The 25,725-nt window shown below is 43.2% G+C and overlaps 1 protein-coding gene across 6 annotated transcripts in view; it reads left to right on the top strand.

The window, feature by feature from the left end:
* Nucleotides 1–17,540: 17,540 nt before the first annotated feature.
* The window catches only part of Dip2c (DIP2 acetate--CoA ligase C (putative)), a 404,339-nt gene continuing 396,154 nt past the window's right edge, over nucleotides 17,541–25,725 (top strand). For 3 of the 6 annotated variants that reach the window (XM_029468564.2, XM_029468565.2, XM_029468563.2), the window contains exon 1: nucleotides 17,541–18,072. In XM_029468564.2, the coding sequence (XP_029324424.1) occupies nucleotides 17,988–18,072 (85 nt within the window). In that variant the 5' untranslated portion in view covers nucleotides 17,541–17,987. The remainder of the gene's footprint in view (nucleotides 18,073–25,725) is intronic. The other 3 variants (XM_029468568.2, XM_029468567.2, XM_029468566.2) reach the window with 1 other exon arrangement.

Here is a 25,725-nt window from a genome sequence, read left to right as displayed (position 1 = left end):
CCCCAAATCTTTGTGTGTTTGTGATTGCAGTGTGTGGGTGTGTGGTGTATGCATGTGTGTGCGCGCGTGCACATGTGGTGTGTGTGTGTGGTGTGTGTAGGGTGTGTGGGGTGTGTGTGTGGTGTGTGTGCGTGTGCATGTGAGTGTGCATGTGTGCACGTGTGTGTGTGTGTGTGTGTGTGCGTGTGTGCATGTGAATGTGTGTGTGTGTGTGTGTGTGTGTTGAGGAGGCAGAGACAGTGGATCCCTGGAGCTTGTTGGTTAGCTGGTGAATCAGCAAGTCCCATGTAAAAATGAAATACTCAGTCTCAAAAACAAAAAATAAGCCTATGTGGAAAGCTGGGCATGGTGTACATCCTTAAGCCAAGCACTTGGGATTAGAAGAAGCAAATATATCTCTGTGAATTTAAGGCCATCCTGGTGCTACATAGTGAGACTCTATGTTAAAACACACACACACACACACACACACACACACACACACACACTCAGCAACAACAAAAACCCAGATGGAGAATGACTAAGGAAGAGACCTGAGGCTTGTACAAATATCACACTCATACATTCACACACACACACTCACACATTCACACACACACATACATATACACATACACTCACACACACACATTCACAAATTCTCACACACAGATGACAATTATACACAAGTGATGATATGGATCATAGTTTATTTCTTTTCAGAAATATTGGTGACAGAATAAAATGCAATATGACTTTAAAATGTTTAAAATGTTTAAAAGAATAAGCCCACCAACTTAGAATATTAAATCAAGCAAGACTATCATTTAAAACTGAATATGTGGTAAAGATATTCCATTACTGGCATAATTACACAAGGAAGGTCTTCATGACCCTAGAGAGCGAAGAAAGAGGATCGGAATGTAAACTGAAAAGAGAAAACATGATATGCTTTACAAATTTCCTCTCCTCGTTGTAAAGAAGGCATGTTACTGGAAAACCAAATACTGCTCCACTGATGTCATGTTTATAATGTGTGTATATATATGATCTGATGCAGATATATAATCAGCAATATCAGATGTCAAAGAGAGCTTGTTCCTTATGAGGTTCATGCTGGAGCTGTGTGAAGAAGGTAGAAACTTAATGCAGGTTGAATGTTTGGATGTGAGACCTTTAGGGGTATCTAGGGTTATGGAAGTACTCAGGACAGAGCCACTATGATTGGATCCTGGTAGCTTTCAGTGAGGAGAGACGAGAAGAGATTCACCGGCACTCCCCCTGACTCTTGTCTTATGCTGCCCTGCATCCCCTAAAGATATACCAGCAACAAGATCACCAGCATGTACAGCCCCTGAACCTGTCATCTCTAGAACTGGGCGATCACATGCACTCTCTCTGTCTCTTTCTGTGTGCGTCTCTGTCTCTCTCTCTCTCTCTCTTTCTCTCTCTCTGTCTCCCTCCCTCTTCCTCCCTCCCTTCCTCCTTCCCTCCCACCCTCTTTCCCTCCCTTCCTCCCTCCCTCCTTTCCTTCTTCCCTCCCACCCTCTCTCCCTTTCTTCATTTTGTTTTTTGGGGGGGACAGAGTATCATGTTACCACTGAACTCACTATGTAGTTAAGGATGTCTGTAAACTTCTGGCACATCTGCTTCTACTTTCTCAGTACTGGGATTACAGGCAGGCACCACCATGCTTTTGATGCAGTGAATAGTTAATCTGCACTGACTGAGCTCCCAGTGGGTGACTGAGCTTTGCACTGGCTGGTTTTGTGTGTCAACTTGACACAAGCTGGAGTTATCACAGAGATGGGAGCCTCCCTTGAAGAAATGCCTCCATGAGATCCAGCTGTAAGGCATTTTCTCAATTAGTGATCTAGGGTGGGAGGGCCCAGCACATTGTGAGTGGTGCCATCCCTGGGCTGGTAGTCCTGGGTTCTATAAGAAAGCAAGCTGAGCAAGCCAGGGGAAGCAAGCCAGTAAGTAACATTCCTCCATGGCCTCTGCATCAGCTCCTGCCTCCAGGTTCCTGCTCTGATTTCCTTTGGTGATGAACAACAATATGGATGTGTAAGCTGAATAAACTCTTTCCTCCCTAGCTTGCTTCTTGGCCATGATGTTTGTGCAGGAATAGAAACCCTGACTAAGACAACCTTCTAGCCACCTGCTCTCATCATCTTAATTTTGATATGCCTAACTAGCTCAATGGTTGGGCACTTCTAAACCTCCCCACAGTTAGCACACACTCCCTTCCAGTATTCGTGAGTGAATATTTTCTAAATCTATATTTTATCTTTGCTGCCCCAGACCCAAGCAGAGGAAAGGCCCCTAGGGTCACTTCCCTGACTCTTACATGTTGGCGGGCTCTTAATTCTAATCTTTCTGCTTCCCCGTCATGGCATGATTCATCCTACACCCCTCTCATGGCTCACTCCCCTCTTCTCCCTGTGTTTCTGGCCCTGGGATCCTAAAAATCCCACCTTTTTTACCATGCCCAGTCATGGGGCATTGAATCTTTATTAATTAGTCAAAACCCAATTGGAGACAGAGACCCTCAGCATCTGAACATGTAGATTCCTGTATGATTTTTGGAGCCGAATTTAGAAAGCATTACAACTAATCCCCAACCTGCTTTGTTTAAAGTGATCTTTTCCCTCCCCTAACTCCCCATCCCATCCTCTCCTGTCCTCTCCTCCCCTCCCTTCTCTTCCCCTCTTCTCCCTTCTCTTCTCCTCTTCCCCTCTGTTTGTTTTGTTTTGTCTTGTTGGGGTTTTTTGAGGTGGTTTTCCACTATGTAATACCAGAACTTGTTACTTAGAATATGGTGTCCTCAAACTTGTGTCCTCCCACCTTAGTCTCCTGAGAACTGGGATTGTAGGTATCTGTCATGAGGCCTGCTGCTCTTTTCTCAAATTACCCCTGTGTTACAAGCAACAGAAATGAACCAAGAAAATAAGACACTAAAACAGAGGCTTAAGGAAACCTAGATGAATTAAAATGGGATGTAAAACATTGTTTGACTGATTCAAACGAAGCCAGGGAAAGAAAGACAGGAAAGAAAAAGAAAGGGAGGAAGGGAAAAAAGAAGGGAGGGAGGGAAGAAGGAAGACAGAAGAAGGAAGGAAGGAAGGAAGGAAGGAAGGAAGGAAGGAAGGAAGGAAGGAAGGAAGAGAGACAACAAATAGCAACATAATGGGCCTAAAACCAAGCAAACGAATGAACACTACATTGTTACTGTATTATAATATCCAGAACTTGGCAATGTAATGCACTATGATTGTAGATAATTGCTGTATTCTGCCTATTAGATTAGTGTTTTTCTTTATTTGGTAACCAAATGTAATTTCTCCCCATCCTTTACAACAGGCCATTCATTGCCATTGCTAAGGTAATCACTTACTCTATCAATTCCTGTTCTAATTGATAGAGTTACTCTATCAATTCCTGTTCTAATTGTCTCAATTTTTTCTAAGAAGATATCTCCTAATGCCTCTTGCTTTCTTCCACATACAGGAAGCCATATGCATGCAATATTTTAATTCTTTTAAATTAATTTATTTATAAACATACACACATACAAGGATACTCTGCCCCAGATTAAGTGAGGCAACTTACCTAATGGGTTGGAATGAAGAAGAAACCAGGCAGGCAGATACTGCCATTTGTTCTTCCTCTTTGGGGTGATGGTGTGTATGGGACACAAGTTCTGTCTGTTGACAAGATAGAGGCTTGCAAGAGAGGGCCTTTCCAGGTCATGGACTACTCAGGAACCAGGACCAGGAAGTTCATTTACCTGGCTATCTATGAACCACTTACTAATGAAAGTTGCATTGTAGGAGCTTGATGGTCAGCCAAGCCAGCCTAACCTGGATCCAGCCAACCAAGGATCAGCAAGAGATCTCATCTTAAAAAGTAAGGTGGAGATCAATTGAAGAAGGCACCGGATGATGACATCTGTCTCCACACACATGCTCAGGTAAGTATATACACATCCTCACACATACTACACACACACACACACACACACACACACACACACACACACAAGCATAGTGGGTGCCATGAGGCTTGTTCTAACTAGGTAAATGCCCTAAGTCTCTCATATTGGGGCCGTTACCGGGAAGCTGCAATCCCCTCAGTACCTTTCTCCGTTCACTGTGGGAGTTTGGAAGCTGACTAGCGCAAGCATTTTGTTTGATACTGAGCGCTGTTTGTGTGACCATGTTATGACTCCTATCTTAGGCCAGATCCTCAAGGAGATGGGGTCCTTAACTCTGGTATTAGGTAAAAGGTCAAAAGTTGGGGCTTCCTCTTATCATACATTGAAAATGGACGTACCAGAAGCAAGAGATGGCAAATCCAGGAGCTCTGCATTATCTTATTTCATCTCCATGACAGAGGCAGGGAATAACATCTGACAGTGAGCTGGAAAATAACATATCATGCAAATCTATCAGCTCTGGCTCCAGATTCAATACTCTAGCAGTGCTGCCTTCTGCCTAAAGTCTGCCCACACTAGTGCCCAAGGTCTAAATGCAAGAGAGGAAACAACTGCTGACAGAATAGAATTAGCATCTGATTTCTGCAGTGGGCCAATGAGAGTCCACACAGTGCATTAAAAGGCAAAGGTACCATGAGGTACAACTGGGCAAAGCACTTCATTGAATGAGATCTTTTGCACTATGTATATGTATAATGCTTTATAGTCCAGTGTTCATTAGGTGTATCTAAAGGATGAACCCTCATCTCCTCCAGTTCACCAGCCTTTGCTTACTTTTGGGTCTTATGTAAGTTACTTTTCTCTTGCTTTTCAAACTGTCTGGCAGAAGCAATTCATGAGGCAGGGAGATGGGTCAGCAAGTGAAAACAATCGTAATGCAAGTTTGTCAGCCTGAGCTTGGTCTCCAGAACCCATGTAATTAAAAAAAAAATGGATGTGGATGGCACATGTCTGTAATATCAACATTCCTGTAAAGAGATAGGAGATGGAGGCAGGAAAATTGTCTTGAATCTGGTGGGCAAGCTAGCCTGGAGTATGGGCAAGCTAGCCTGGAGTATAGAAACCTATAGAGCAGCAGAAATAGGAGACCCTGTTTCAACAAGGTGGAAAGGAAGAGCCAGCTCTCCAAAGTGTCCTCTGCTCTCCATTTCAAACATGCAATACACTACATGTGTATTTGTATATACACGTGAGCATATGGGTGTAGTGCTCTTGTGCGCGTGTGCACGCGCGCACACACACACACACACACACACACACACACAATTAGAAATTGTTTTAAAGAACAACATAGGGGGAAACAGTTTTTTCTTCCTTCCTTCCTTCCTTCCTTCCTTCCTTCCTTCCTTCCTTCCTTCCTTCCTTTCTTTCTTTCTTTCTTTCTTTCTTTCTTTCTTTCTTTCTTTCTTTCTAAAAAGAGTTTATATATTTATTTTATATATGATCAGTACACTGTAGCTGTCTTCAGACACACCAGAAGAGGGCATCAGATCCCATTACAGATGGTTGTGAGCCACCATGTGGTTGCTGGATATTGAACTTAGGACCTCTGGAAGAGCAGTCAGTTCTCTTAACTGCTGAGCCGTCTCTCCAGGCCCCAGGGAAAAACAGTTTTTGTTTGTTTGTTTGTTTGTTTGTTTTGTTTTTTGTTTGTTTTTCGAGACAGGGTTTCTTTGTGTAGCCCTGGCTGTCCTGGAACTCAATCTGTAGACCAGGCTGGCCTTGAACTCAGAAATCTGCCTGCCTCTGCCTCCCAAGTGCTGGGATTAAAGGCATGTGTCACCACTGCCCGGCAGGGAAAAACAGTTTTAAGGGGAAGTGTGGTGTCTGGTTGCGTGTCTGCTGCTGGGACACAGAGATGGGTTAATGCTGCTCTTCAGTTTATGTTCCTCTACTTATTCAGTCCAGGATCCTAGCTCATGGAATGGCTCCACCCACACTCAGGATACAGGTCTCCCCTGCCAAGTTAGATCTTTCTGGTATGGCCTCAAAGGGGATAAGTACTCCACAGGAAGACCAACAGAGTCAACTAACCTGGATCCTTGGGGCCCTCAGAGACTGAACCACCAACCAAAGAACATACATGGTATTATGCTTGGGCTTCAGGCCCTACACAAACAGCTTAGGAACCGATCTGGATGGAGTCAAAGTGATTTATACCAATGGCTTTGTAAGATGTTGCACACGCCTGAACATTGTCTAAAACTCATTGAGAGTGTATGCAAAGTAAGTGCAATCCTTTCAATAATTCTTTGTCTTGGTTGAATATAAAAGAAAATCAATACAAAATAAATACTCCCCCACCCCCAGTGCTCAGTCACTTAAGTCCAGCTTCCATTTCTGAGGTCACACAGGTTAATTTTGTGATGCTGTTTGCACAGCTCCACTTTATGGTGAATGTAAACCGTTACAGTCATAGAAAAAGAATCCAAAAATCACAAGTCAAGACATTTTCCCAATACACAGTCAGGGTCGTCAGATGAATTACAGCAGAAGGAAAAATTCTGCTGTAGGTTTTAGATATTATCAGGTGATGTTCTTGGCTTTGGGGTAGATGGAAGCTTTTGGTCTACTGAGTTAATATATTCCATGGGTTTTACCAGATAGGGGAGAGGATGCTAAGTCAGAACAAAGCAAGCAAAGGATGGTTGGTTATTACAGGCACTGAAATTTTAACTCTCACCGTCATGACATTGTTATCTAATCAGTTACCAGCCCTGTAGAATCTTTAACACAAGTACGTATACCCCTCCACCTCCCCCCTGCCCCCCATCCATTAGAAATGCCCTTCCACCACTACAGGTAACGAGTAACTGTTCTACAACATAGGGCTGACCACATGCCCAGATGGCTCTGGGCACTGATGCTCTACAGTCAAATGCTTGGTGTTTGGATGGAGCCGTGGTGATGTGTTCTTTCTCCTTCCTTGCCCTGATATAAACACTTCATTCTTGTTCTTCCTGTGAGAGTAGGTTCAATACGACACATACACCCCAAACCTGGATTTGATTCTTGGTGATCTAACTTGAACCATCACCCTACTCTATTGACACACTTGGAATCTAATATAGATTGGTACCTGTTAAATAAAACTTCTCTGCAGACTGGGGTTTGACTATCTCTTGATTCTCTCTCACACTCTCTGCCCAATTCCCATTGTCAAAAGATTAGTTCCATTTTCTTGTTTGGCTGGGTGATAGTTGGGAAGGCCTGGGTCCCCTGGATATTCTTAGATGAGCATGTCTTTATATAAACAATGGAGGTCACAGCATCTCTAGTTGTTTTACAGAGTGTAGGAATGAAATAGTACAGAACCACTGGAAAATATTGCTCTTAGGTTCAAAGTGACACAATTCCAATGCATTTTTGCTGCTTGTGAGCTTTGTGATGCAGTTCTGTTGGCAGAGTAGAAGCCACTTAGAAGTGTTCTTGATTCCACCTGCAGGTTTGTTTGTTTTGCATTTTGAAGGAATGAGGTCAATTTTAAAATATTCTTTTTTATGTCCACTTTCTACTCTGTGGACTTTTTTTTCCTGATAGTGCTGGGAATTGAGCTTAGAGCCTCCCGTATGCCAGCTAGGCAAAGGCTGAACCACTGAACTACATCTCTCGCCCATCTGTTGTCGATTTGTGTGTACGTGTTCATGTGTGTGAGGGGAAGTGATGTGTTTATAAAAAAGATAAAGAGAGGAGGGGATTTGTTTGGTGATGTGTGGTGAGGTATGGGGGAAGGGGGTGCCTCTGCTGAGGCATCCCTTCCCCCTGAGGAACCAGCCATGGGATGATATAGTATTGAATAGAGTTTTTTCAGGGCACAGGGAGGGGAGTCAAGAGGTAGTAGAGGCAGAAAAAGAGGAAGAGGGAGAGGGAGAGAGGAGTAGAGGCTGGCCATGAGCATGTGGGGAGGGGTGGAGGGAATGGGATGAGCGGGAGGAAGAGAGAAGTAAGAAAGAGAGGAGGGGCCAAGTAGCCCCTTTTATAGTGAGTCAGGCACACCTGGCTATTGATGGGTAACTGTAGGGTGGAACATACTTGGCTGTTGTCAGGTAACTGTGGGGCAGAGCTTAGACAAAATATTAACAGTAAGCCTGTGCATCCCATGACAATATGTATGGACATCAGAGGACAACCACTATTTCAGCTGTCACTCTTCATGTTCTGCCTTGTTTTTGACAGGGTCTCTTGTTGTTTGCCCCAAAGCTTTCTAGAGATTTTCTGGAAAAGAGGATCTCTGACTCCCCTGCCTCCACCCCTTCTCACTGAGGCAGTGCTGGGATTGCAGGTGCATGTGGGTGCTATGAACTCAAGCTCAGACCTTCACACTTATACTGAAGAGGCTTTATCCAATGAGTTCTAGACCTACTGTGGGCTTCCTTCCTCCTTCCTTCCTTCCTTCCTTCCTTCCTTCCTTCCTTCCTCTCTCCCTATGTTTTTTCTTTTCTGAGGTAGAGTCTCAATGCATAGCCCTGGCTGGCCTCAAATCCACCATCTAAATCAGTCTGGCCCTGAACTCACAGAGATCTGCCTTCTCTAGCCAATCAATTAGTGGAACGAAAGCAGTATGCCACCATGTGTCCAGTTCCCCAAGTGGATTTTCAGTGGCAAAATTTTAGTTCTCAACTTCTTTCCCCTCTACTTCTAAAGTCTTTGTGTTGTTTGTCTCAGCCATTTGTAGATACAAGTTCTGGGAATGCCAATTTGGACAATAGTTTAATTATCAGGCATTAATCAATCATAATTGGCAAAGGAAATATGCTGCAGAAAATTCATACAATCTAACACCAAACATGAATAATGTTCACATAATTTGCTACTTTGTGTTAGCCACAGCACCATTAGCAGAAGTGGTTTAGAATCTACCAAATTATCTAAAATATCAGAAATAATTACCTCTTGGAAATTGTACTTTGATGTGTGAAAACATATACAATGAAATATTTAGGCGGTTTGCCCAGGACACATATTCACAATTTCCTTTTCCATGAAAACATCTTTGACTGGCAGTTGAATTCTCAGTATTTGCATCAATGGTGTGAGAAAGCAAACCCATGTGGTTTCAGACTCTATGGAATTATCTGTGGGTTCTTTCCTTTTGCTACTGCAATAGCTCTTAGGTAAATGGACCGAGTGGTGCATTAGTTACTGCCTAATTTTTATGACAAAAATACCTGGAAGAAGCAGCTTAGGAAAGAGCTTACGTTGGCTCCCAGTTTGAAGGCATGATCCATCATGGTGGAGAAAGCATGACAGCAGGGAGGAGCGTGAGGCAGATGTTCATTCTGCATCTTCACACAGGTGCTCAGCCAGCTTTCTCTTTACCCCTTCTGGTGCAATCTGGGACCCCACACCATAGGATGATGTCTTCCATGTTAGGGTGGGTCTTCCTTCCTCAGCTACACCACTCTGAAATAATACTCCCCCAGACACATGTGTCTCTAATTAAGTTGACAAAGAAAATTAACTATCACAGCTGGTTTGCTGTTTCTGGAAAAGAATAGTAATAAAAGCGGAAACAGAAATGCACACAGAAGTCTCTGAACTTGGTTACAGTCATATAATTCAGTATATAATATAAAGTTTATAACTGTCTATCTATCTATCTATCTATCTATCTATCTATCTATCTATCTATCTTTCTTTCTATCTATCTATCTATGCTGTGGAAATGCAACAACAATACTAATGATCTTGAAATGCAAAGTTTCAGGGAAGCGTCTCCAGTTATTTCCTAAATGACAATTAAATAAACTCAAACTTTGTGCCACATCTGTCTTGTCTTTAAGCCTGCCTGAACCCAGTTTTGGTAATTTGTTAAGACATGGTTGAACTCTAAGCAAACCATGAGTTCCCAGGCACTGTTCTTCATGGAAATCGCAGTGTAGGAAGATCCTGCAATCACAAGGCAATATGCCACCCTCCTCCATACGATTTATTACTTAAGTATCTGGAGAGTTCAAACAACAATAGTTTACAACCAAATTTTCCCAAGAACCTTGCAGGGGTGGGGGAGATGTCACATGCAGAGGAAAACACAAAAATGAATAAATTCTTTCTTACCTTTATAGAGATTGAAATCACCTCACATTGTGTGGCGGTTTGAATGAGCAATGTCCCTCAGAGGCTCTGGTATTGGAACACTTGGTCCCCAGCTGGTGGCCCTGTTTGGGGATGAGGTAGGTGCAGCTTTGTTGGAGGAACCATGTCTTTAGGGGTGGGCTTTCTGGTGTGTAGCCTTGGCCACTAACGGTTAGCTCTAGCTACTTTGTGTTTATGGTTAGAGATGTGACCTTTCAGCCCCCTGTTCTGTTGCTCTGCCTGCTGTTTGCTGCCATGGCTCTCTAGAACCATGCACCTCCCTCTAGAACCATAAACCAATTAAACTCTGTCTTCTATAAGTTGCCTTGGTTGTGGTATTTTTTTCACAGCAACAGCAATAAGACTTAAGAAGCCAGGGTGCAGTTCGAGATACCCTTCTGCGAGGGGAGCAGTTACTCTGAGCCTTCATTTCCCTTTTTGTCAGGGATCTCATGAATAAATAAACCCTCCCTGGCTAGCTGCTACCTCTAACACACTCTGATTTAACAGGTTCTTTTACTCCCTCCTATCTCAGGGAGTTACCTCAACAAAAGAGGTTTGAAACTTAACAAAAAAGAAAGAGAGAAACAAAGAAACAAAGAAAGAAAAAGAAGAAAAGAAAAAAATGGAGGCACAGTTCTTCTGGTAGATAGACAAATGGTGACCAATTAGTGGCTAAGGTATGGAAAGAAGTATTTTACAACTAGCTGGTATGATGATTAATTCATTATTTAATTAGATGTTTGTAGCTGCCCCTTCATGGAAGTGTACACTGCATCGAGGATGTATCCGGGCAAAACTTCCGAGTAGCACGGATAGCTTGTAATAGCTTGACATATCACTGTCTCTTCAGAAAACGTCTCCCTTACCTTCTTGTTCCTGAGCTTGCCTCCTTGATGGGGAGGCTACTTTCCTTCCTTCCTTCTTCTTCCGCCTGGCTATTTAAATAGTCTGAACCATGTCTCATGTCCCATGTCTCCTGGCCTTCATTTTAGGGAGGTTGATTTCTTGGATAATGGAAATCATTCTACTGTATTAATAAATGCTGATTCCGAGTGCTGTGGTGACTTGGTGAGCCATGGCGCTTATTACTACACCTAATGACCTGAGTTCCATTCCTAGGATCCACCAACCAATCCTCATAGATCTGTTCTCTGATCTGCACACTGTAATGAGTGCGGATAGTGCTGGGGATGCAGCTCAGTTGATGGAGTGCTTACTTAGCATTCATCAAGCCCCAGACCTTGGAAGGAGGATCAAGAGCTCCAGTCATTCTCAGGTAAACAGCAAGTTGGAGACTAGGTTGAGCTATAAAGACTTTGTCTCAAAAACAAATAAAAAGATGCTGAGAACTGGTATCCATTTTCTAAATAAAACTCACAGGCCTCTACATCAGTTAACTGAAGGTAAAGAGTCTGAGGAGTCACTCTGGCCCCAGATAGAAGTGTTGGGGCCTTGTGCAGAGTGTTTTGAGCCAATAGACCCGTGAATCTTTTCTAGTTATCTTCACCAATACATCAGCTTGACTTGATACGCACTTGAACCAGTCTTCTGTACATGTGTTTACGTGCATATCTAGTATATACAAAAAGTCCTGCATTCTGTGAGGTTGAGCATGAGCAGAACTGGACATGATGACACAGACAGGCTTTCTTCCTTGTCCCAGAGCAGGATTACTCTTTGAGAAACAATATGTTTCTTGTTCTGCCATTCAACCCAATGCTGGGATTGTAGATAAGTTAGCTGTCAGATAAGACACACCTATTAATTACAAATCCCAGAGAGGACAGATAGATAAAGAGGTGTGTAATTCCAGAGGTGACATTAGGCTTGGCTTCATGGAAGAAGTGTCATTTGTTTGGGGGAGAAATATTAGAAGACAGGGTTTTGTTATATTGGCCTCAAACCTTTGCTTGTTTTGAGACAAGGTCTTACTATGTAGCTTTGACTCCCCTGGAATTCACTGTGTAGAACAAACTAGCCATGAATTCAGAGATCTGCCTCCCTCTGCCTCCCAAGTGCTGGGATTTAAGATGTGAGCTCCCATGCTGGGATGGCCGCAGATATTTTAGTCAAAGAGTCCTCCTGCCTCAGCCTCTCAATAGCTGGAGATATAGATGCATAGTACTGTGCTGGGAGACACAGGTTGGAGACCTGGTGGGAGAAGATGAAGGAAGATGTTAGTAAAACAGAGACACAAGTAGTTGGGGCTCCTCATGACCATGGAAAATTCTGCAGCTGAACATAGATGTACAGGAGAGAACATCAGATCTTTTTCTAAATGCCACAGTGAATAGGCTCCAGTCCCTACTCTGTCATCTGCAGCAAATCTCTGTCTCTCCTACCTTCTCTTTTTCCTCCCATTCCTATCCCCACTCTTCTCTCTACCTCTCAAACCAGGCCTGGTTTGAGCTGTATCCACAGGACAGAGAGGGAGGAAAAGATTCGTGAGAAAAATATCATGGGCAGAGGCTATTGGTCTCTGGAATGAGAAAGGGATACGTAAGAGAAAGGAATGTTATTATCAGAAATAACAAGCTGGGGTGAGGGCCAGTTGGTAAGATGAGTTTGGCTTTTGACATCATAGCTTTGAGGAAATGGTAGAATTTCCTGATAAAGTTAGGTGTCGTGTTATTGAAAACATTGTTAAGAGCCAAGAGCACACACACCCCCTCTCCACTGTATTTTGTAGTCAAAGACCTGCTGAAGTGAAGACCTGTCAGCTCCAACTCTAGCTATCCAACCTACATATTTAATGGTTAATACAAGTTTTCTCTGAGATATACATTCACAAACAAATCATGACATATACATTTCTTAAAGGGGTGTGTGTGTGTGTGTGTGTGTGTGTGTGTGTGTTGCTGGAAGTGAGTTCTCTCTTTCCACCATGCAATCTCAGGAATCTGAATCAGACTGTCAGGCTCGATGGCAAACGCCTTTCCCTACTGAGTCATCTTTGCAGCCTGACCTGTGGCTCCTAGAAGGAGAGAATATATACCTTATCTTGACACCACCCTGTCTTAAATTTACTTGGTACCACTTTCTGTTTGGAATGTGAAATGAACCCAGGACTTTCTACTTTAGAGAGGAGGATATTTAAAAAACTTTTAATAAACATTTTTATTAATTCTTTGAGAATTTTATACAAGATTCTTTTTATCACTATTTGTTCCCAAACGCCTTTCAGATCCATCTCTACTCCCTTACTCCTCAACTTTTTTCTTTGTTGTTTTGTTTTTGTTTGTTTCTTTCTTTTTTAAAAATTGAGTTACCCATCAAGACCAAATTGTTCTGCCCATATTCTCATTGGCATGTGGCTCTCCAATGGAGTATGGGTTAAACCACAGCTTCAAAAAAAATTTACCATCTTTTCCCCTGAAGCCATCAGGGGCCCATAGCTCCTCAGCTAAGGGTTGGACTCATTAAGACCTCTGTTTCCGTGCTAGGGTGATGATTGGCTTATTCTTGACCTTGTCTTGGTGCAGACAACTATAGCTGCTGAACTTTATCTTATAACTTTAGGATTTTATTACTGTGTTCATCTATTTTAATTGAAAATAGATTTTTTCTTTTTTCTTTTCTTTTTTTTTCTAGAGCAAGGTTTAAATAGACTTTATTGTTACAAAGGGGGACCCCACCAAGCAGAACCAATATATGTGGTCCCAGTTGTCACTATGGAGACATCGAGAGGTCATGATTGCAGAAGAGGTGACTGGAATTGAATAACATGGTCCCAGGGAAGACCAGCTAGGAATGCAGGAAACATGATCAAGGTGGGCTGGCAAGAGGGGTCTAGTCAAAGGATGAGAGAAGACAGCTCTCTTCACTCCTGCTTCTTGTAGCTCTCCAGGAATAACGGATCCAGCCAGTAGGCAGAAGACTACACATGAAGCAGGAAGTGAGAGCAATGTTGATATCCAGGACTCTGAGCTGCTCCTGCAGTGGCTTCGAGTGGACCTGAGCTGCTGGCATCATGAGCTGATGGGCAGAGCCGGTCAGGCTCCTCAGCAGCAGTGGCCTCAGGACAGAATGACCAAAGACAAGGAAAATATTTTTTCATACAGTATATTCTTATCATGGTTTCCCCTCCCTCATTTCTTCCTAGATCCTCCCCACCTCCCCAGCCATTCAACTCCACACCTTCTTTCTCTTTCTTTACAAAATAACCAGGCAAACAAACAAATGGGGAAAAGAAAGGAAAAACATGAGAAACACATACAGATTTACAGACACACATAGAAAACCCATAACAACACAAAATTGGAAACAATATATATGCAAAAGATAAAAAGTAAGGTTAAAAAAAAAAAAACCAAGTCCAGACATTATGGGACAGTAATGCATTATGGGACAGTAATGGAGACTAGGGTTTCAGTCCTGGTTTTATTATATTTTATTTCCCTAAGGTTTTTTCATCTATAACATGGAAAGTGGAATGAGATCTTTAGAGATTTCTTAATTAGTGGCTAGATTGATCATAATGAAAAGAATGGGGCCAAACATTGTGCCAGCAGTATCTACTGTATTTTAATATGTTCTTGAGTAAACACCAAACCAATGGACATACCTCACAGTATAGGACCCGGTATAGAACCAAAAGAACCGGCAGTCTGGAGCTCACAGTTTTCAAGTTTATCATTGCTAGTGGCTTATTTCTCTCCCACAGTTCTCTACTGAGAAGCAGATCTTCATAAGAGGGCAACACTTGTCAAATGAATGAGATTTACAGAGATTTGTTCCTGGTCTTCAAGGAGTCTACCCACAGGCTAAAGATTAAGGCTAACTGAAGGTCAAATTGGATGAAGTCAGAGTGATGGGAACATAGTAAGGGAGAAGAGAGCTGACGGGGAAAATTCTGAGCCAACAAGAGAATTCATGATCAAGATGAGATGGCTCAGCAAGTAAGAGCACTAACTGCTCTTCCACCTCTGGAAGACCCGGATTCCATTCCAAGTACCCACATGGCAGATCACAACTGTCTGTGACTTCAGATCCTGAAGATCTAACATGCTGACTTCTATACATAAAAGCAAACATAAACAAGATGAAAACAATTAAGAAGATGGATGTTCCATTTGGGGGCTGGGATGCACTCAGGTTTTAGAATGTTGGTTTAGCCCTGAGATTGGTTGCCAGCATTGCATAAACCAGGCAGCATGGTACATACCATCTTTGGTTACATAGTAAGTTGGAGGCCAGCCTTGAACACATGAGGTCCTGCCTCAGAAGACTGATGTACAATTAGCAAGGATGCTGAATATTAGTCATCCTTTCTTCAAGAACCTATGGGGGGTGGGCAGGTAAGACTAGGCTGAAGGTTGGAGCAGTTGGTGAGGGTCCACTAGTCTAAAGCTAAGAAGTTCACTTGCATTCCATAAGAAAATGTGCTGAAGTACTGTTGAAAGAAGTGTCTACAATTTCAGGGTCCCATTATTGGGTGCACCATCTCAATGGTCTTTAGAATATCCCAGGCAGGAGGAAATATGGGGACTAGAAACAGTGTTTGCAGGCATGGGAAGGAAGCAGACGATCAGTGTTTTTGTGGGATAGGTTTGAGGGGACTGAGAAGCAAAAGCTGTGTGAAGATAAAGGAAGGTAGAGAAGACAGGGTGACTTTAGCCTAGATAATTTGGAAAACACTAGTAGCTGATAAAAGCAGGTGAATGATGGGTAAGACCCTAAGGCTGAAGGCACCGTACACATTATTCATAGGACATGGCAGAATCCATCAATGCTGATCAGGAAGTTTCTTCTTTGTTGGCTGTCTTGCTTGGTACTGGAAGGTGCTATGCAGGCTGTGGATGTGGATGTGTGTGTGTGTGTGTTTAACAGTTTTAACCATCTATGAACCCTGCAATAATAACCTGCATGATATTAATACTATGTGTGAAGACCAAGGTCATATGCTTTTACAACTGCTGTCTGATTGGATTTCAGACCTGCCTCACAGGAGGAAACATATGCCTGGTACTGCAAATCTGGCTGGGGAGATCATAGGTAGGAGTGAACCTAACCTACTATTACTACTCCGATAAAGGGATGAGGCATCAAACTGCCCTCTAAATTTGTATTTCTCTACCCACAGACTAGTGCAGACTTCTGACCTCATCAGAGGAATTTCTTTGTGTAGTGGTTGACACAGAAACTCACAACTGATCAAAGTGGAGAGAATAAAAGTCAGTAGAGTGCTCAGTCACAAATAGGGCGTCTGTATCATAACCCCACTCGATGCTCAGAGACCATCACAAAAGACGGAGTAGAAAGATTGTAAGAGTCAGAGGTTAAGGAAAACTGGGAACAAAACCATCTTCTGGACACAACAATACCTCTGGACTCACAAACTCACAGAAGCTATGGTTGCCAGCACAGGATGAAGGCAGTCAACATTCTAGCATGCCATGGGAAAGGGCTAATGAGCTCCTATCCCTATAGCCAGTTGATGGCTTCTCAGGGAGGGAGAGTCAGTTTTTAATTATTTTTTTCCATAAGGATGTGCCTCCTGTGAGATCAACCACCCTGAAATATTTGGACAGAACAAATTGGAGTCCATAGGTTATTGAATAATAATAAATAGTAATAATAATAATATAAAAGACATAAAATTGGGATAGTAGAGAGGCGGGGATGGATCTGGGAGGAGCTAAGGGATACATTGTATGAGATTCTCAAAGAGTTAATAAAATGCTTCAAGAAGCAGGTGGATGTTTAATGTTAGGAGATGCTGTTTTTTCTTGGTTTTGTGGTGTTTGGGGCTTCAGGGGCAGCTCGGTGAGATTCCTCGGGAGACAGCTGTTCATGCGAGAATGCCCTCAAATAGTCAGACTCCGTATCAGCCATTCAGAATAGACATTGATACCATCACAGGCGATGACCAAAGGGAAAAAAATTCACAAGAGGTAGAAGAAAAGCAGGGGATGATATTGTAGGATGTGAGGGAGAAGACACTTGCTGAAGACTTCTTAGGCGTACCAGGCACTCCTCAGTCTCAGGAAAGGCTGGACAGTGTGTGACAGACCCAACCTACCTCGATTTTATTTCCACGGATGGGAAAAATGAAGTCTAGACAAAACATTGTGTGATTCAAGGTCATATAGTAGTCTGTTCTAGATCCATGCTTTTAAACTTCAAACCTAGGACTCAATCTATGGCTTATGCTTTTTTTAAAATTATTTTTTCCTCTTAAAAGTATTTAAAAAAAATCAGCCCTCGATGATCCAGAACATTTGAAGTTTTAATAAGCAGGCTAAGGTGTGCTTCCGAATGCCTTCTTTATTTTTCTCCTTGAGTCTTGAGGAGCCTAACTAAGCCTCGGGGTTGGGAAGACCCCCCTCCTAAGGCCAAATGCACCACTGTCCCACGAGCGCGCTCTCGAAGTACTCGCTGGAGGCCCCGCCCCCCTGAGCGCGGGCCGCCGTGGCACGTCCGCGCGCTCCCACCCTCCGCGCGCGCCTTCTTGTTGCCCGGTGCGCGCGCAGCGGCGCTCGCTCCCGCCGGGGCAGGGCGGCCGCGGAGCAGCTCGAGAGCCCTGTGGCCGTGACCGCGGGCGGGCCCGTGATCCGGTGCCGGCCGAGCGGGGCCGGAGCCCGCGGCTGGGGGAGGCGCGCAGAGAGCCGGGCGCGAGGCCACCGCCGGGGTCGGGGCCGCGCTGAGGAGGCTGAGGAGACTGACGAGGCACTGAGGAGGCGCTGAGGAGACGCTGAGGAGGCTGACGAGGCGCTGAGGAGACTGAGGAGGCGCTGAGGAGACTGAGGAGGCTGAGGAGGCTAAGGAGAAAATCCCCGCGCGCCAGCCCGCCGCCGCCGCCCGGCCTCCCGCTCCCGCCCGCCCGCCGCCGCCTCCTCAGTGCGGCTCCTCCGGGTTCGAGTGGTGGCCGCTGAGGAGCCCTCCGTCGGCGAACAAAGAGGAGGCCGGCAGGGCGGAGGCGTCTGCGGCGAGCATGGCGGACCGCAGCCTGGAAGGCATGGCTCTGCCGTTGGAGGTGAGGGCCCGGCTGGCCGAGCTGGAGCTGGAGCTGTCGGAAGGTAACAGCAACCCCCCTTAGCCCCGCGCCCGGGCCGGGCCGGGACACCGCTTCTCTGGAGCGCGCTCGGGGCCCCGCGGGCCGGGCTGTGCTGTCACTCCGGGGAGGGCGCGCGCCGGGCCTGGGGGTGGCGGGGCCCCGGTCCTGACCCTGGCCCGGGCCCCGAGTGGTGGCCCCGGGGAGGGTGCATGTGTGTGCATGTGCTTGTGTGCGCGCGTGTGTGCCGTGTGTGTGGTGTGTGTGCGTGTGTATGTGTGTGTGTGCACGCGCGCGCGTGTGCGTGCCGCGGCCCCCGCCCTCCAGGCTCAGCTGGCACGGTGCAGCCGCGATGCCCCCTGCGCGCTGCGGCTGGGCCCGGGGCTCCCGGCTACGAAGCAAGATGGAGCAACCTTTAGGGCTGCCGGGGAAATGGCTTTGGTGGGGATGTGTGCTCTTCCCTAATGAGAGGCGCCGCGTCCTTGATGCAGCTGCAGCTGCAGCAGCAGCAGCAGCAGTACCACCACCACCACCACCACCACCATCATCACCACCACCACTAGCACCAGCATCACCACCAGCACAGCACATGCTTCCACGTTCCCAGCTTGGGGACGGCCTCTGAATGGCCTGATTTTAATGCGAAACTTGTCAGTGGACTTCGGGATTGGATCCCCCTGAGGTTGCAGGCACACGGTCCTGTCAGCGGGAGGAAGATAGTAGTACTATTGTTCCGGCGGCGTGTTTGTGACGAGCTGGTTGAGTTAGAGCTCTAAAACCTCCCCCCTCAGGCCAGGTTGGATGCCTCCTTCCCATCGTGCCCGATAGAGACATTGAGACTTTGCGGCTGCTCTGCTGTGTGATTTCACGGAGTGTTATACACGCTTTCGTCTTTGCTCTTCATGGTGGACATCATGTGCTCAACTGTCATAAGTTTCAGCTCGGGTCTTGTAGGTTCTTTTTTTCCTTTTTCCTCCACTAAAGTTCCAAAATGTGTCTAGTAATAAATATTTAGCGGTCATCCCACTCATTTGAGAAGACTACAGCGTAGTGGTGTGGAAATGGCCTGTCGTCTCCTCTTGAGTTAATATTTGGAGCAGTTTAGCATGTGAACTTTTTTTTTTTTTTTTTTTTTTGGGTAACGATTTGTGAGGGCCAGCAGCCAGAACGTAAATTCATTCGTGCCAGTTTTCATCATGGGGAGGAGCTGACGTTGACTTTGCGTTTTCCCTTTTAACACTTTCAGGGTGGAGAGTAAACCAGGTGGCTGTAAGTGTTGCTTCTGTTATCAGATTCTCATAGATTAGACATTTCCTTTTATCCCGAATTTGGGGTTCTCCAAGGTGTTTTGGAAGCAGTCCCTGGGAATCTCCAATGGAGGAAAAGATAATGTGTCCCAGACTGTGCTTTCTGCCTCAGTTCTGACCAGCTAGAGATAAGAGAGAGCATCACTCTTCCACAGGCAGAAAGGGCAGGGCTGAATTCTTTAGATTTAAACTGGAAGATGAGGTATGCAGTGTGGACAGTGTATTTCTATTAAGTAGCTATAAAGAAACATTTGTGTTTTGCTAGGCTTGAGATAGACTGTTTTCTTCAGCTTACCAGCTCTGTTTTATCGTCTGCATCCTGTATTGAAAGCACGCCTTCCCATTCATGTTCTCACTCAAAGCAAGCACCTCTGCTATCTGCACTATGCTAATGTGATGTGTCTCTGCCCACCCATACTTGAAAAGAGAGAAGCCATCTGAACTCACCTGCATTGAGCCCTTTCCGAAGGGTCTGAATCTCCCTGCCTACTAGGAAGTCAATTCACATTTACTCTCAAAGCCTCACATAATGCCTGGAACCACGTATCCTGCTCTCCTCTTGTTGAGAGTAGCTGTCTGTTTTGTTTTTAGGTAACAGCAGTCGCCTGTCATGATCGATCACTCTTGAAGAGTGAGTGTTGCCCAGAGAAGTATGGAAAAGCACTTTAGATGAGGTGTACTTAGCTTAACTCCCTGTGAGCACCTTGTGTCTGTATAGAACTTAAAGGACTCAATGAGTTTCTTGGTGAATGGGTGGGCTTAGAGAAGTGTGTACATATGTTTGTACTCAGGAAGTCCTTTTCTAGTTTCTTTTTCTATATGAGCTATGTTGAGACCTGACCTAAACTTTTAAGAATTACAAAAAGAATAGAAAAGGGAAAAAAAAAAAGCCTTTTGTCACTGTGTTCAGCTTCTGCTACTCCTTGGAACCTGCTCTTCTCCCACCCCCCACCTCCCATCTATTTATTAGCTGTGCTACCTTTGACTTTATTATAAAATGTGGCTTTGTCATTGTTGAGTTTTGATTGTGATTTACAAAAAATCATTTGAAATTCCATGTCTTGTAACCAAGGGGATTGTTTTCCTGGAAGAGATGAATCAATTTGTTTTCTAGTATTGCTGCTATTCTAGTATAGAAACCTAGGAGGTGAAGATCAAGAATCTCTGTGTCTCTTTACCTTGCCTAACTGGGAGAAAAAAATCCCAACATACCCAGTTTCAAAGTGAAAACTTAGGATGACTTTTACTGTCAAATTATTGCAGTGTACTGCTTCCCAGTATATCGTCCACCAAAATCTATATGAAGAGAGATAAGTTCCTTGCCTGTACATGCCTTTAATCCCAGTGCTCAGGAGACAAACAGCTCTCTGAATTCTAGGCCAGCCTGGTCTATGTAGCAGGTTCCAGGCCAGCCAGAGCTACATAGTGAGACTCTGTCTCAAAAAATAAACAAACAGAAGAGTTGGTTATTTTATTTATTCAACTATCAGAATATCAGAAAGTGTTACAGGAAAATCTGTGGAATTTCCAGGGCTCATTTTCCAAGAGGAGAATGAAAGAAAATTCCATTTTAATGACATACATTGAAAAAAATGACAGACTATTAAATTTTTATATCAGCTACTAGCCTAAATGAGTTGTAGATTATTTAGATTTCTATACATTGGTCCACTTTGGGTCTGTACCATCTATTGGGGTGCTGTTATATATACTGATGCTATTTTTATTTGATTGTTATTGTTTGTTTGATAAAGATTTATACATTGGTATCTTGGCTGCAGGTTTTTTTGGTTTTTTTTTTGTTTGTTTGTTTTAACCTTCCTGCTTTGTTGTGCCTTTGCTCTTTCTCTAGCCTCTGTTACTGCCCAGTGCTTCCTTCACTGAGAAATGCAAGGCTTTGTTTGCCATTATAGAGTCTTGTCAGTAAAACCCAAGAGGTTTTTGCAGGAGGTGTAGTGTGCAGCTTCTTATATTGATTCAGACAGCCCTGGGCCTACATGTGTGGATATATTCACTGGTGTGGGGCCAGGATCTTGGATCTGTTTAGACACTTGAGTCTGGACATGAGCTGGGGAAAAAGCCATGCCTGAGCTGGCTTCTACAGTATTCCTGGCAGGGCTGTGGTGGGGCCTTTCTCATACTCTTTTTCTTAGATAATTTTTCTTCTTTAAAACCAACAAGCAAACACAACAGTAACAAACAACAACAATGACAACAGAACCCACTATTCATGCCTTTTGGAATGACACATTTTGGGTTTTGGGGTTTTTTTTTTTTTTTTTTATGGCTTTGAAGGATCTAGACACAATTTCATTAATATGTGATTAAACATTATCTGGCTTGAGGAAAAAAAGTTTATACAGGAATGCCAAAAGAATTAGAGGAGGAAACAGAAAAATGGTATAAAAACAGACTGATGTTTTATTAAAGAAAAGAAATCATTGCTTGCCAGCCGTTTTGGGTAAGATCAAATATAAAAATATAGTCTAGTTTAGTTACTGACTGTTGTGTCAGTCGGTTTCTTTGTTAACTGGTCAGTTGTTTCCTGGGCTGTGCCTATACTTCATTGGCCTTGTAAGAGCTAGAGAAGAAGCCTCTTCCTGTGCTTTCCTTTTAGCTTGTTTTGACACAGGGTCTCATAAAGTGAGAGTCTCTGGGTGTGAATTTCCTAGGCAATTAAGGAGGACCTTGAATTTCCAACCTTCCTGTTGCTGAGATTGCATGCATTTAGCACCATGCTCAGCTTATGTGTTGCTAAAGATTGAAACATGGGGGCTTCATGTTATTAGGCAAATACCTTACCAATGGACTAACATCCCTAACCTATGTAATATACATTGAAATGAGATGGCATCTCACAATATTGCTCTGGCTGGTTGTTCTTGAATGGTTTTAGCCATTCTGTCTTAGTGTCTCCACTAGCTAGGATTGTAGGTGTACACTCCTATGCCTGGTTAGGGTTATTTTTACAAAAGTCAAGAAAAGTACCTTGTAATGTAGCCTGCAAGGGGTATCTAGCTTTTGCAGAGGGGAAATTAAAAAAAAAATGCTGTACTTAAACAGCATTGCTTTTAAATTGTTAGCATGTCTCATCCCTAATATCTTTGTAACTTTCTCTATGGGAGTTGCTTGGTTTTTGCTTTTCGTTATTAACTAATGTACCAGATTATTTCAGCTATTATTTATGCTCCAAAAGAGTCTGATTTAGTTTTTTTTTTTTTTTTTTTTTTTAGTATATTAAAGTGCTCCAGGAAAATGATGAAAAGTCTACTTGAATGTCAGGTCTTTCTGTATTGGTCAAAGAATCAATACTGTTTTGTTTTTAATGCACTCAAGCAGTCCCATGTAACTAGCCCACTGCTGTCACAAAAGAGTGGACTCTTAAAGCAGTGGCCATCTAAGGGTTTGGGAGTGCATTGTTCCAATGGAACAACACAACAGACATTTCATTCAAGGGCTAGATTTTGCCCCTTGCACTTTCCTCAGTCCCTGAGCCTTGCTTAGGTGTTCTGTTGCTACAGAATGAGTAAGATACAGTTCTGCACAGCTTCTGTGCTGTGACCACATTTGGGAGTCTGGAAGGGAGATTTGGTATCTCTATTGCCACCCAAACTTTGCATATCTTCTTTTCATTGTAAGGAAACAAAGCAAAACAATTTCTGCTTGAAAACAAATGTGCAGAAGCATGTTTTCTTCCAGAGTCATCTCTGTCTGTCTTGTCTGTCTGTCTATCCACATATACATACATAAATTTGAACATAAAATCATTAGGAGGACTGTTTGCAGGGAGAGAAATGAGATCAATGAGGGGGATAGAAAGGACATGGTAGAGCATGGATAGTGAATAAAAGGGTATAAAGGATACATATGTATGAAAGTGTCATATAAAACCTACTATTTTGTACACTTAACATGAATAAAAAATATGTATCGTTGATTTTAGTGTACAGTTTAAGATTCTTCATAGGGAAATAAATAATTGGATTTGAATGTTCTTTCCTTAATGAATAATTCTAGATGTCAAATTTAGCTTCTCTCTCTCTCTCTCTCTCTCCCCCCCCTTCCCTCCCCCCCTCCACTACATTTGTAAGGTTGTTTCAGGTACTAGTAACATTTGCAGTGCCACTGTCACACTCCTTAGATCTGACTTTATGAGGTGAAAACTTAACAGTGTGTCTATTTTGTTTCAAATGGGACTCTTATGGATGCTGTTGGATGTTATGAGTCACATTTTGCCTTCCTCCTCCTAGCCTTTTCCAAATGGGTTACCTCTTTATTTAGAACTGATTTTTTTTTTTTAAATAAAGCAGTGATTTATGGAATGAGTTGTAGCATTCTTTTGAATTGCAAAGGAATGTATTGAATAATCTTAGTTTTGATGTCGCATATAACAACTGACACACCTGTTCAAATCCTAGTTATATTATAAGATCATTTCTATCATGTTAAAAAAAAAGCACCTTAAAAAGGAAACTTCTGGTTGCATAGGCAAAATTACTGACTTACCTGTGCACATTGATAGGTATTCTGAAGAGGAGGGCATTTCTTTCTTTTTTCTTTTTTCAGTAGCAGATAATATCTTTTGTTTGGTTCTTTTTTTTTTTTCTTTCTGTTCCTTTTTCCCTTTCTGTATTCTACTTTCAAGATATCTGACTTTAATTTTCCTTCTTTTGTGGTGTGTGTGTGTATGTGCGTATGATACAAAGGTCACCCCCTGTTGTCAGTGCTCTCTGTTCTTTTATGCTGAGGGTCAAAATCTTGTCACATCTCAAAAGAAGTAATTGCATCCATTTGTTCCTGATGATGATAAATAGCACTCTTAAAGAGGAGACTCTAATTGGGAATCCCAGCTGGTGCGTGTGGGGCGGGTGGCACATCGAGAAGTCAGCATGCCAGAGGAATGGCTATTTAAAGTCATCCTAGCATACATATTCTGTATATCCTTTTGCTTCCTCAGCATCCAGTAGGGGAAGAAAGTAAGGAAATGCTGTGATACTGAATTGTAAAACTGAGTTGAAATTACAGTAATTTGTGTGTGTGTGTGTGAGAGTGTGCGCACGCGTGTGCTCTTGTAAGGGTTGCAATTTTGTTTCATTGTTGGATATCTTGGGTGTTAACATGAGCTGTGTTGTGAACTATGAATTGAGATAGTTTTTTTCCCCCTGAAATGCTTTGGATAATAGATATTAGATCAAAAGAAGAAAGGAAAGAAGGATGAAGGAAATATATCTTGCTAAGTATGGAGGAATTTTTTTTCATTGATGTGGACTTTTTCTTTTTACTTTTTCTTCTGGGTTGATGACTTTATAAATCATTACTTGATTATTAGTTTGGGAAATGGTTTCTGTGAAAATTGTTTCTTCTGAAATGACTGGAGACTATGGGACAGACCTAAACCATCTCAATTAGTACCAGAGAGGGAGATTCTTATTTATGTGTTCCACGGATCTTTACTTTTTAAAAGACTAAATTCTTTGGTTAGACCATTACATATTTGTGGTCTTACTTATTTGAGATGTAATGGAACACTAAAATTATAAACTGAAACTTTTCTATGTACACTTACCATTTTCCTCATTGCCGCCATGGGAGATGTACAGTTAATTGTTCAAGTTTCAACCTTAGGCTACTTTGTTGTTTGATTTTTAGTCATTAGGCAGGTATTTCAGTTTAGCTGATCATTTGTTGTTGTTATTTGGTTGAGTTTTTAAGTGTTTTGTCCCTTTCCTTCTGTAAAATAAATATGTATTTGGTTGATCATTTCACAAGGTTTAAAGCTAGTCTCTTTAATAGGAGGGAATTGTATCTAGTTTTATGATTGTCAATTTGGGAGGATGGTGGCAACCTGGCCTCTTTCCTGAAAAAAGGTCCAACCACAATGACACATGGGTAATTCCCTTTGGGTTGACTAGTGTTGCAGAATCAGAGCTGAAAGTCAGAAGTCGGTCCGGTTCTTCCTGGGGTCCTGATCATATTGTGGGATGGAATAGAAGGAAACATGACTCTTTGTCTTCAAGGACAGTGTTCCCAGCTCCTGCTAACCATTCATGTGTTGGTGGGGTGATCCAGAGACAGCTGAAGAATCAGAGCTGCTTTATTCATATCAGCCTCAGGTTGAACCTTCTGTTGAGGAGGATGTATGGTGTGTTTATGCGCTGACTTCTCCTCTAGGTATTTCTATATAGAGAGTAGCTATCCCACTGATGAGCAGTTTGTAAAACAAAACTTTGGAGACTTGGAAGGTACACCCACCCCAACCTTTCCTCAGTTGGTCTATTTAAATCATTCATTGCACACAGCCTGTCTTTACTCTCAGATCAGGGTGGATCTGTCCCTGGCTTTTTCTTGGCTTATAATGGAGCTGCATTTGT

This window comes from Mus caroli, unplaced genomic scaffold, assembly GCF_978045245.1.
Source record: "Mus caroli unplaced genomic scaffold, Mus_caroli_1 scaffold_15, whole genome shotgun sequence".
NCBI classification, from domain to species: domain Eukaryota; kingdom Metazoa; phylum Chordata; class Mammalia; order Rodentia; family Muridae; genus Mus; species Mus caroli.
Note: the sequence above shows the minus strand (reverse complement) of the source record. Positions and strands in the feature narration are given on the sequence as shown.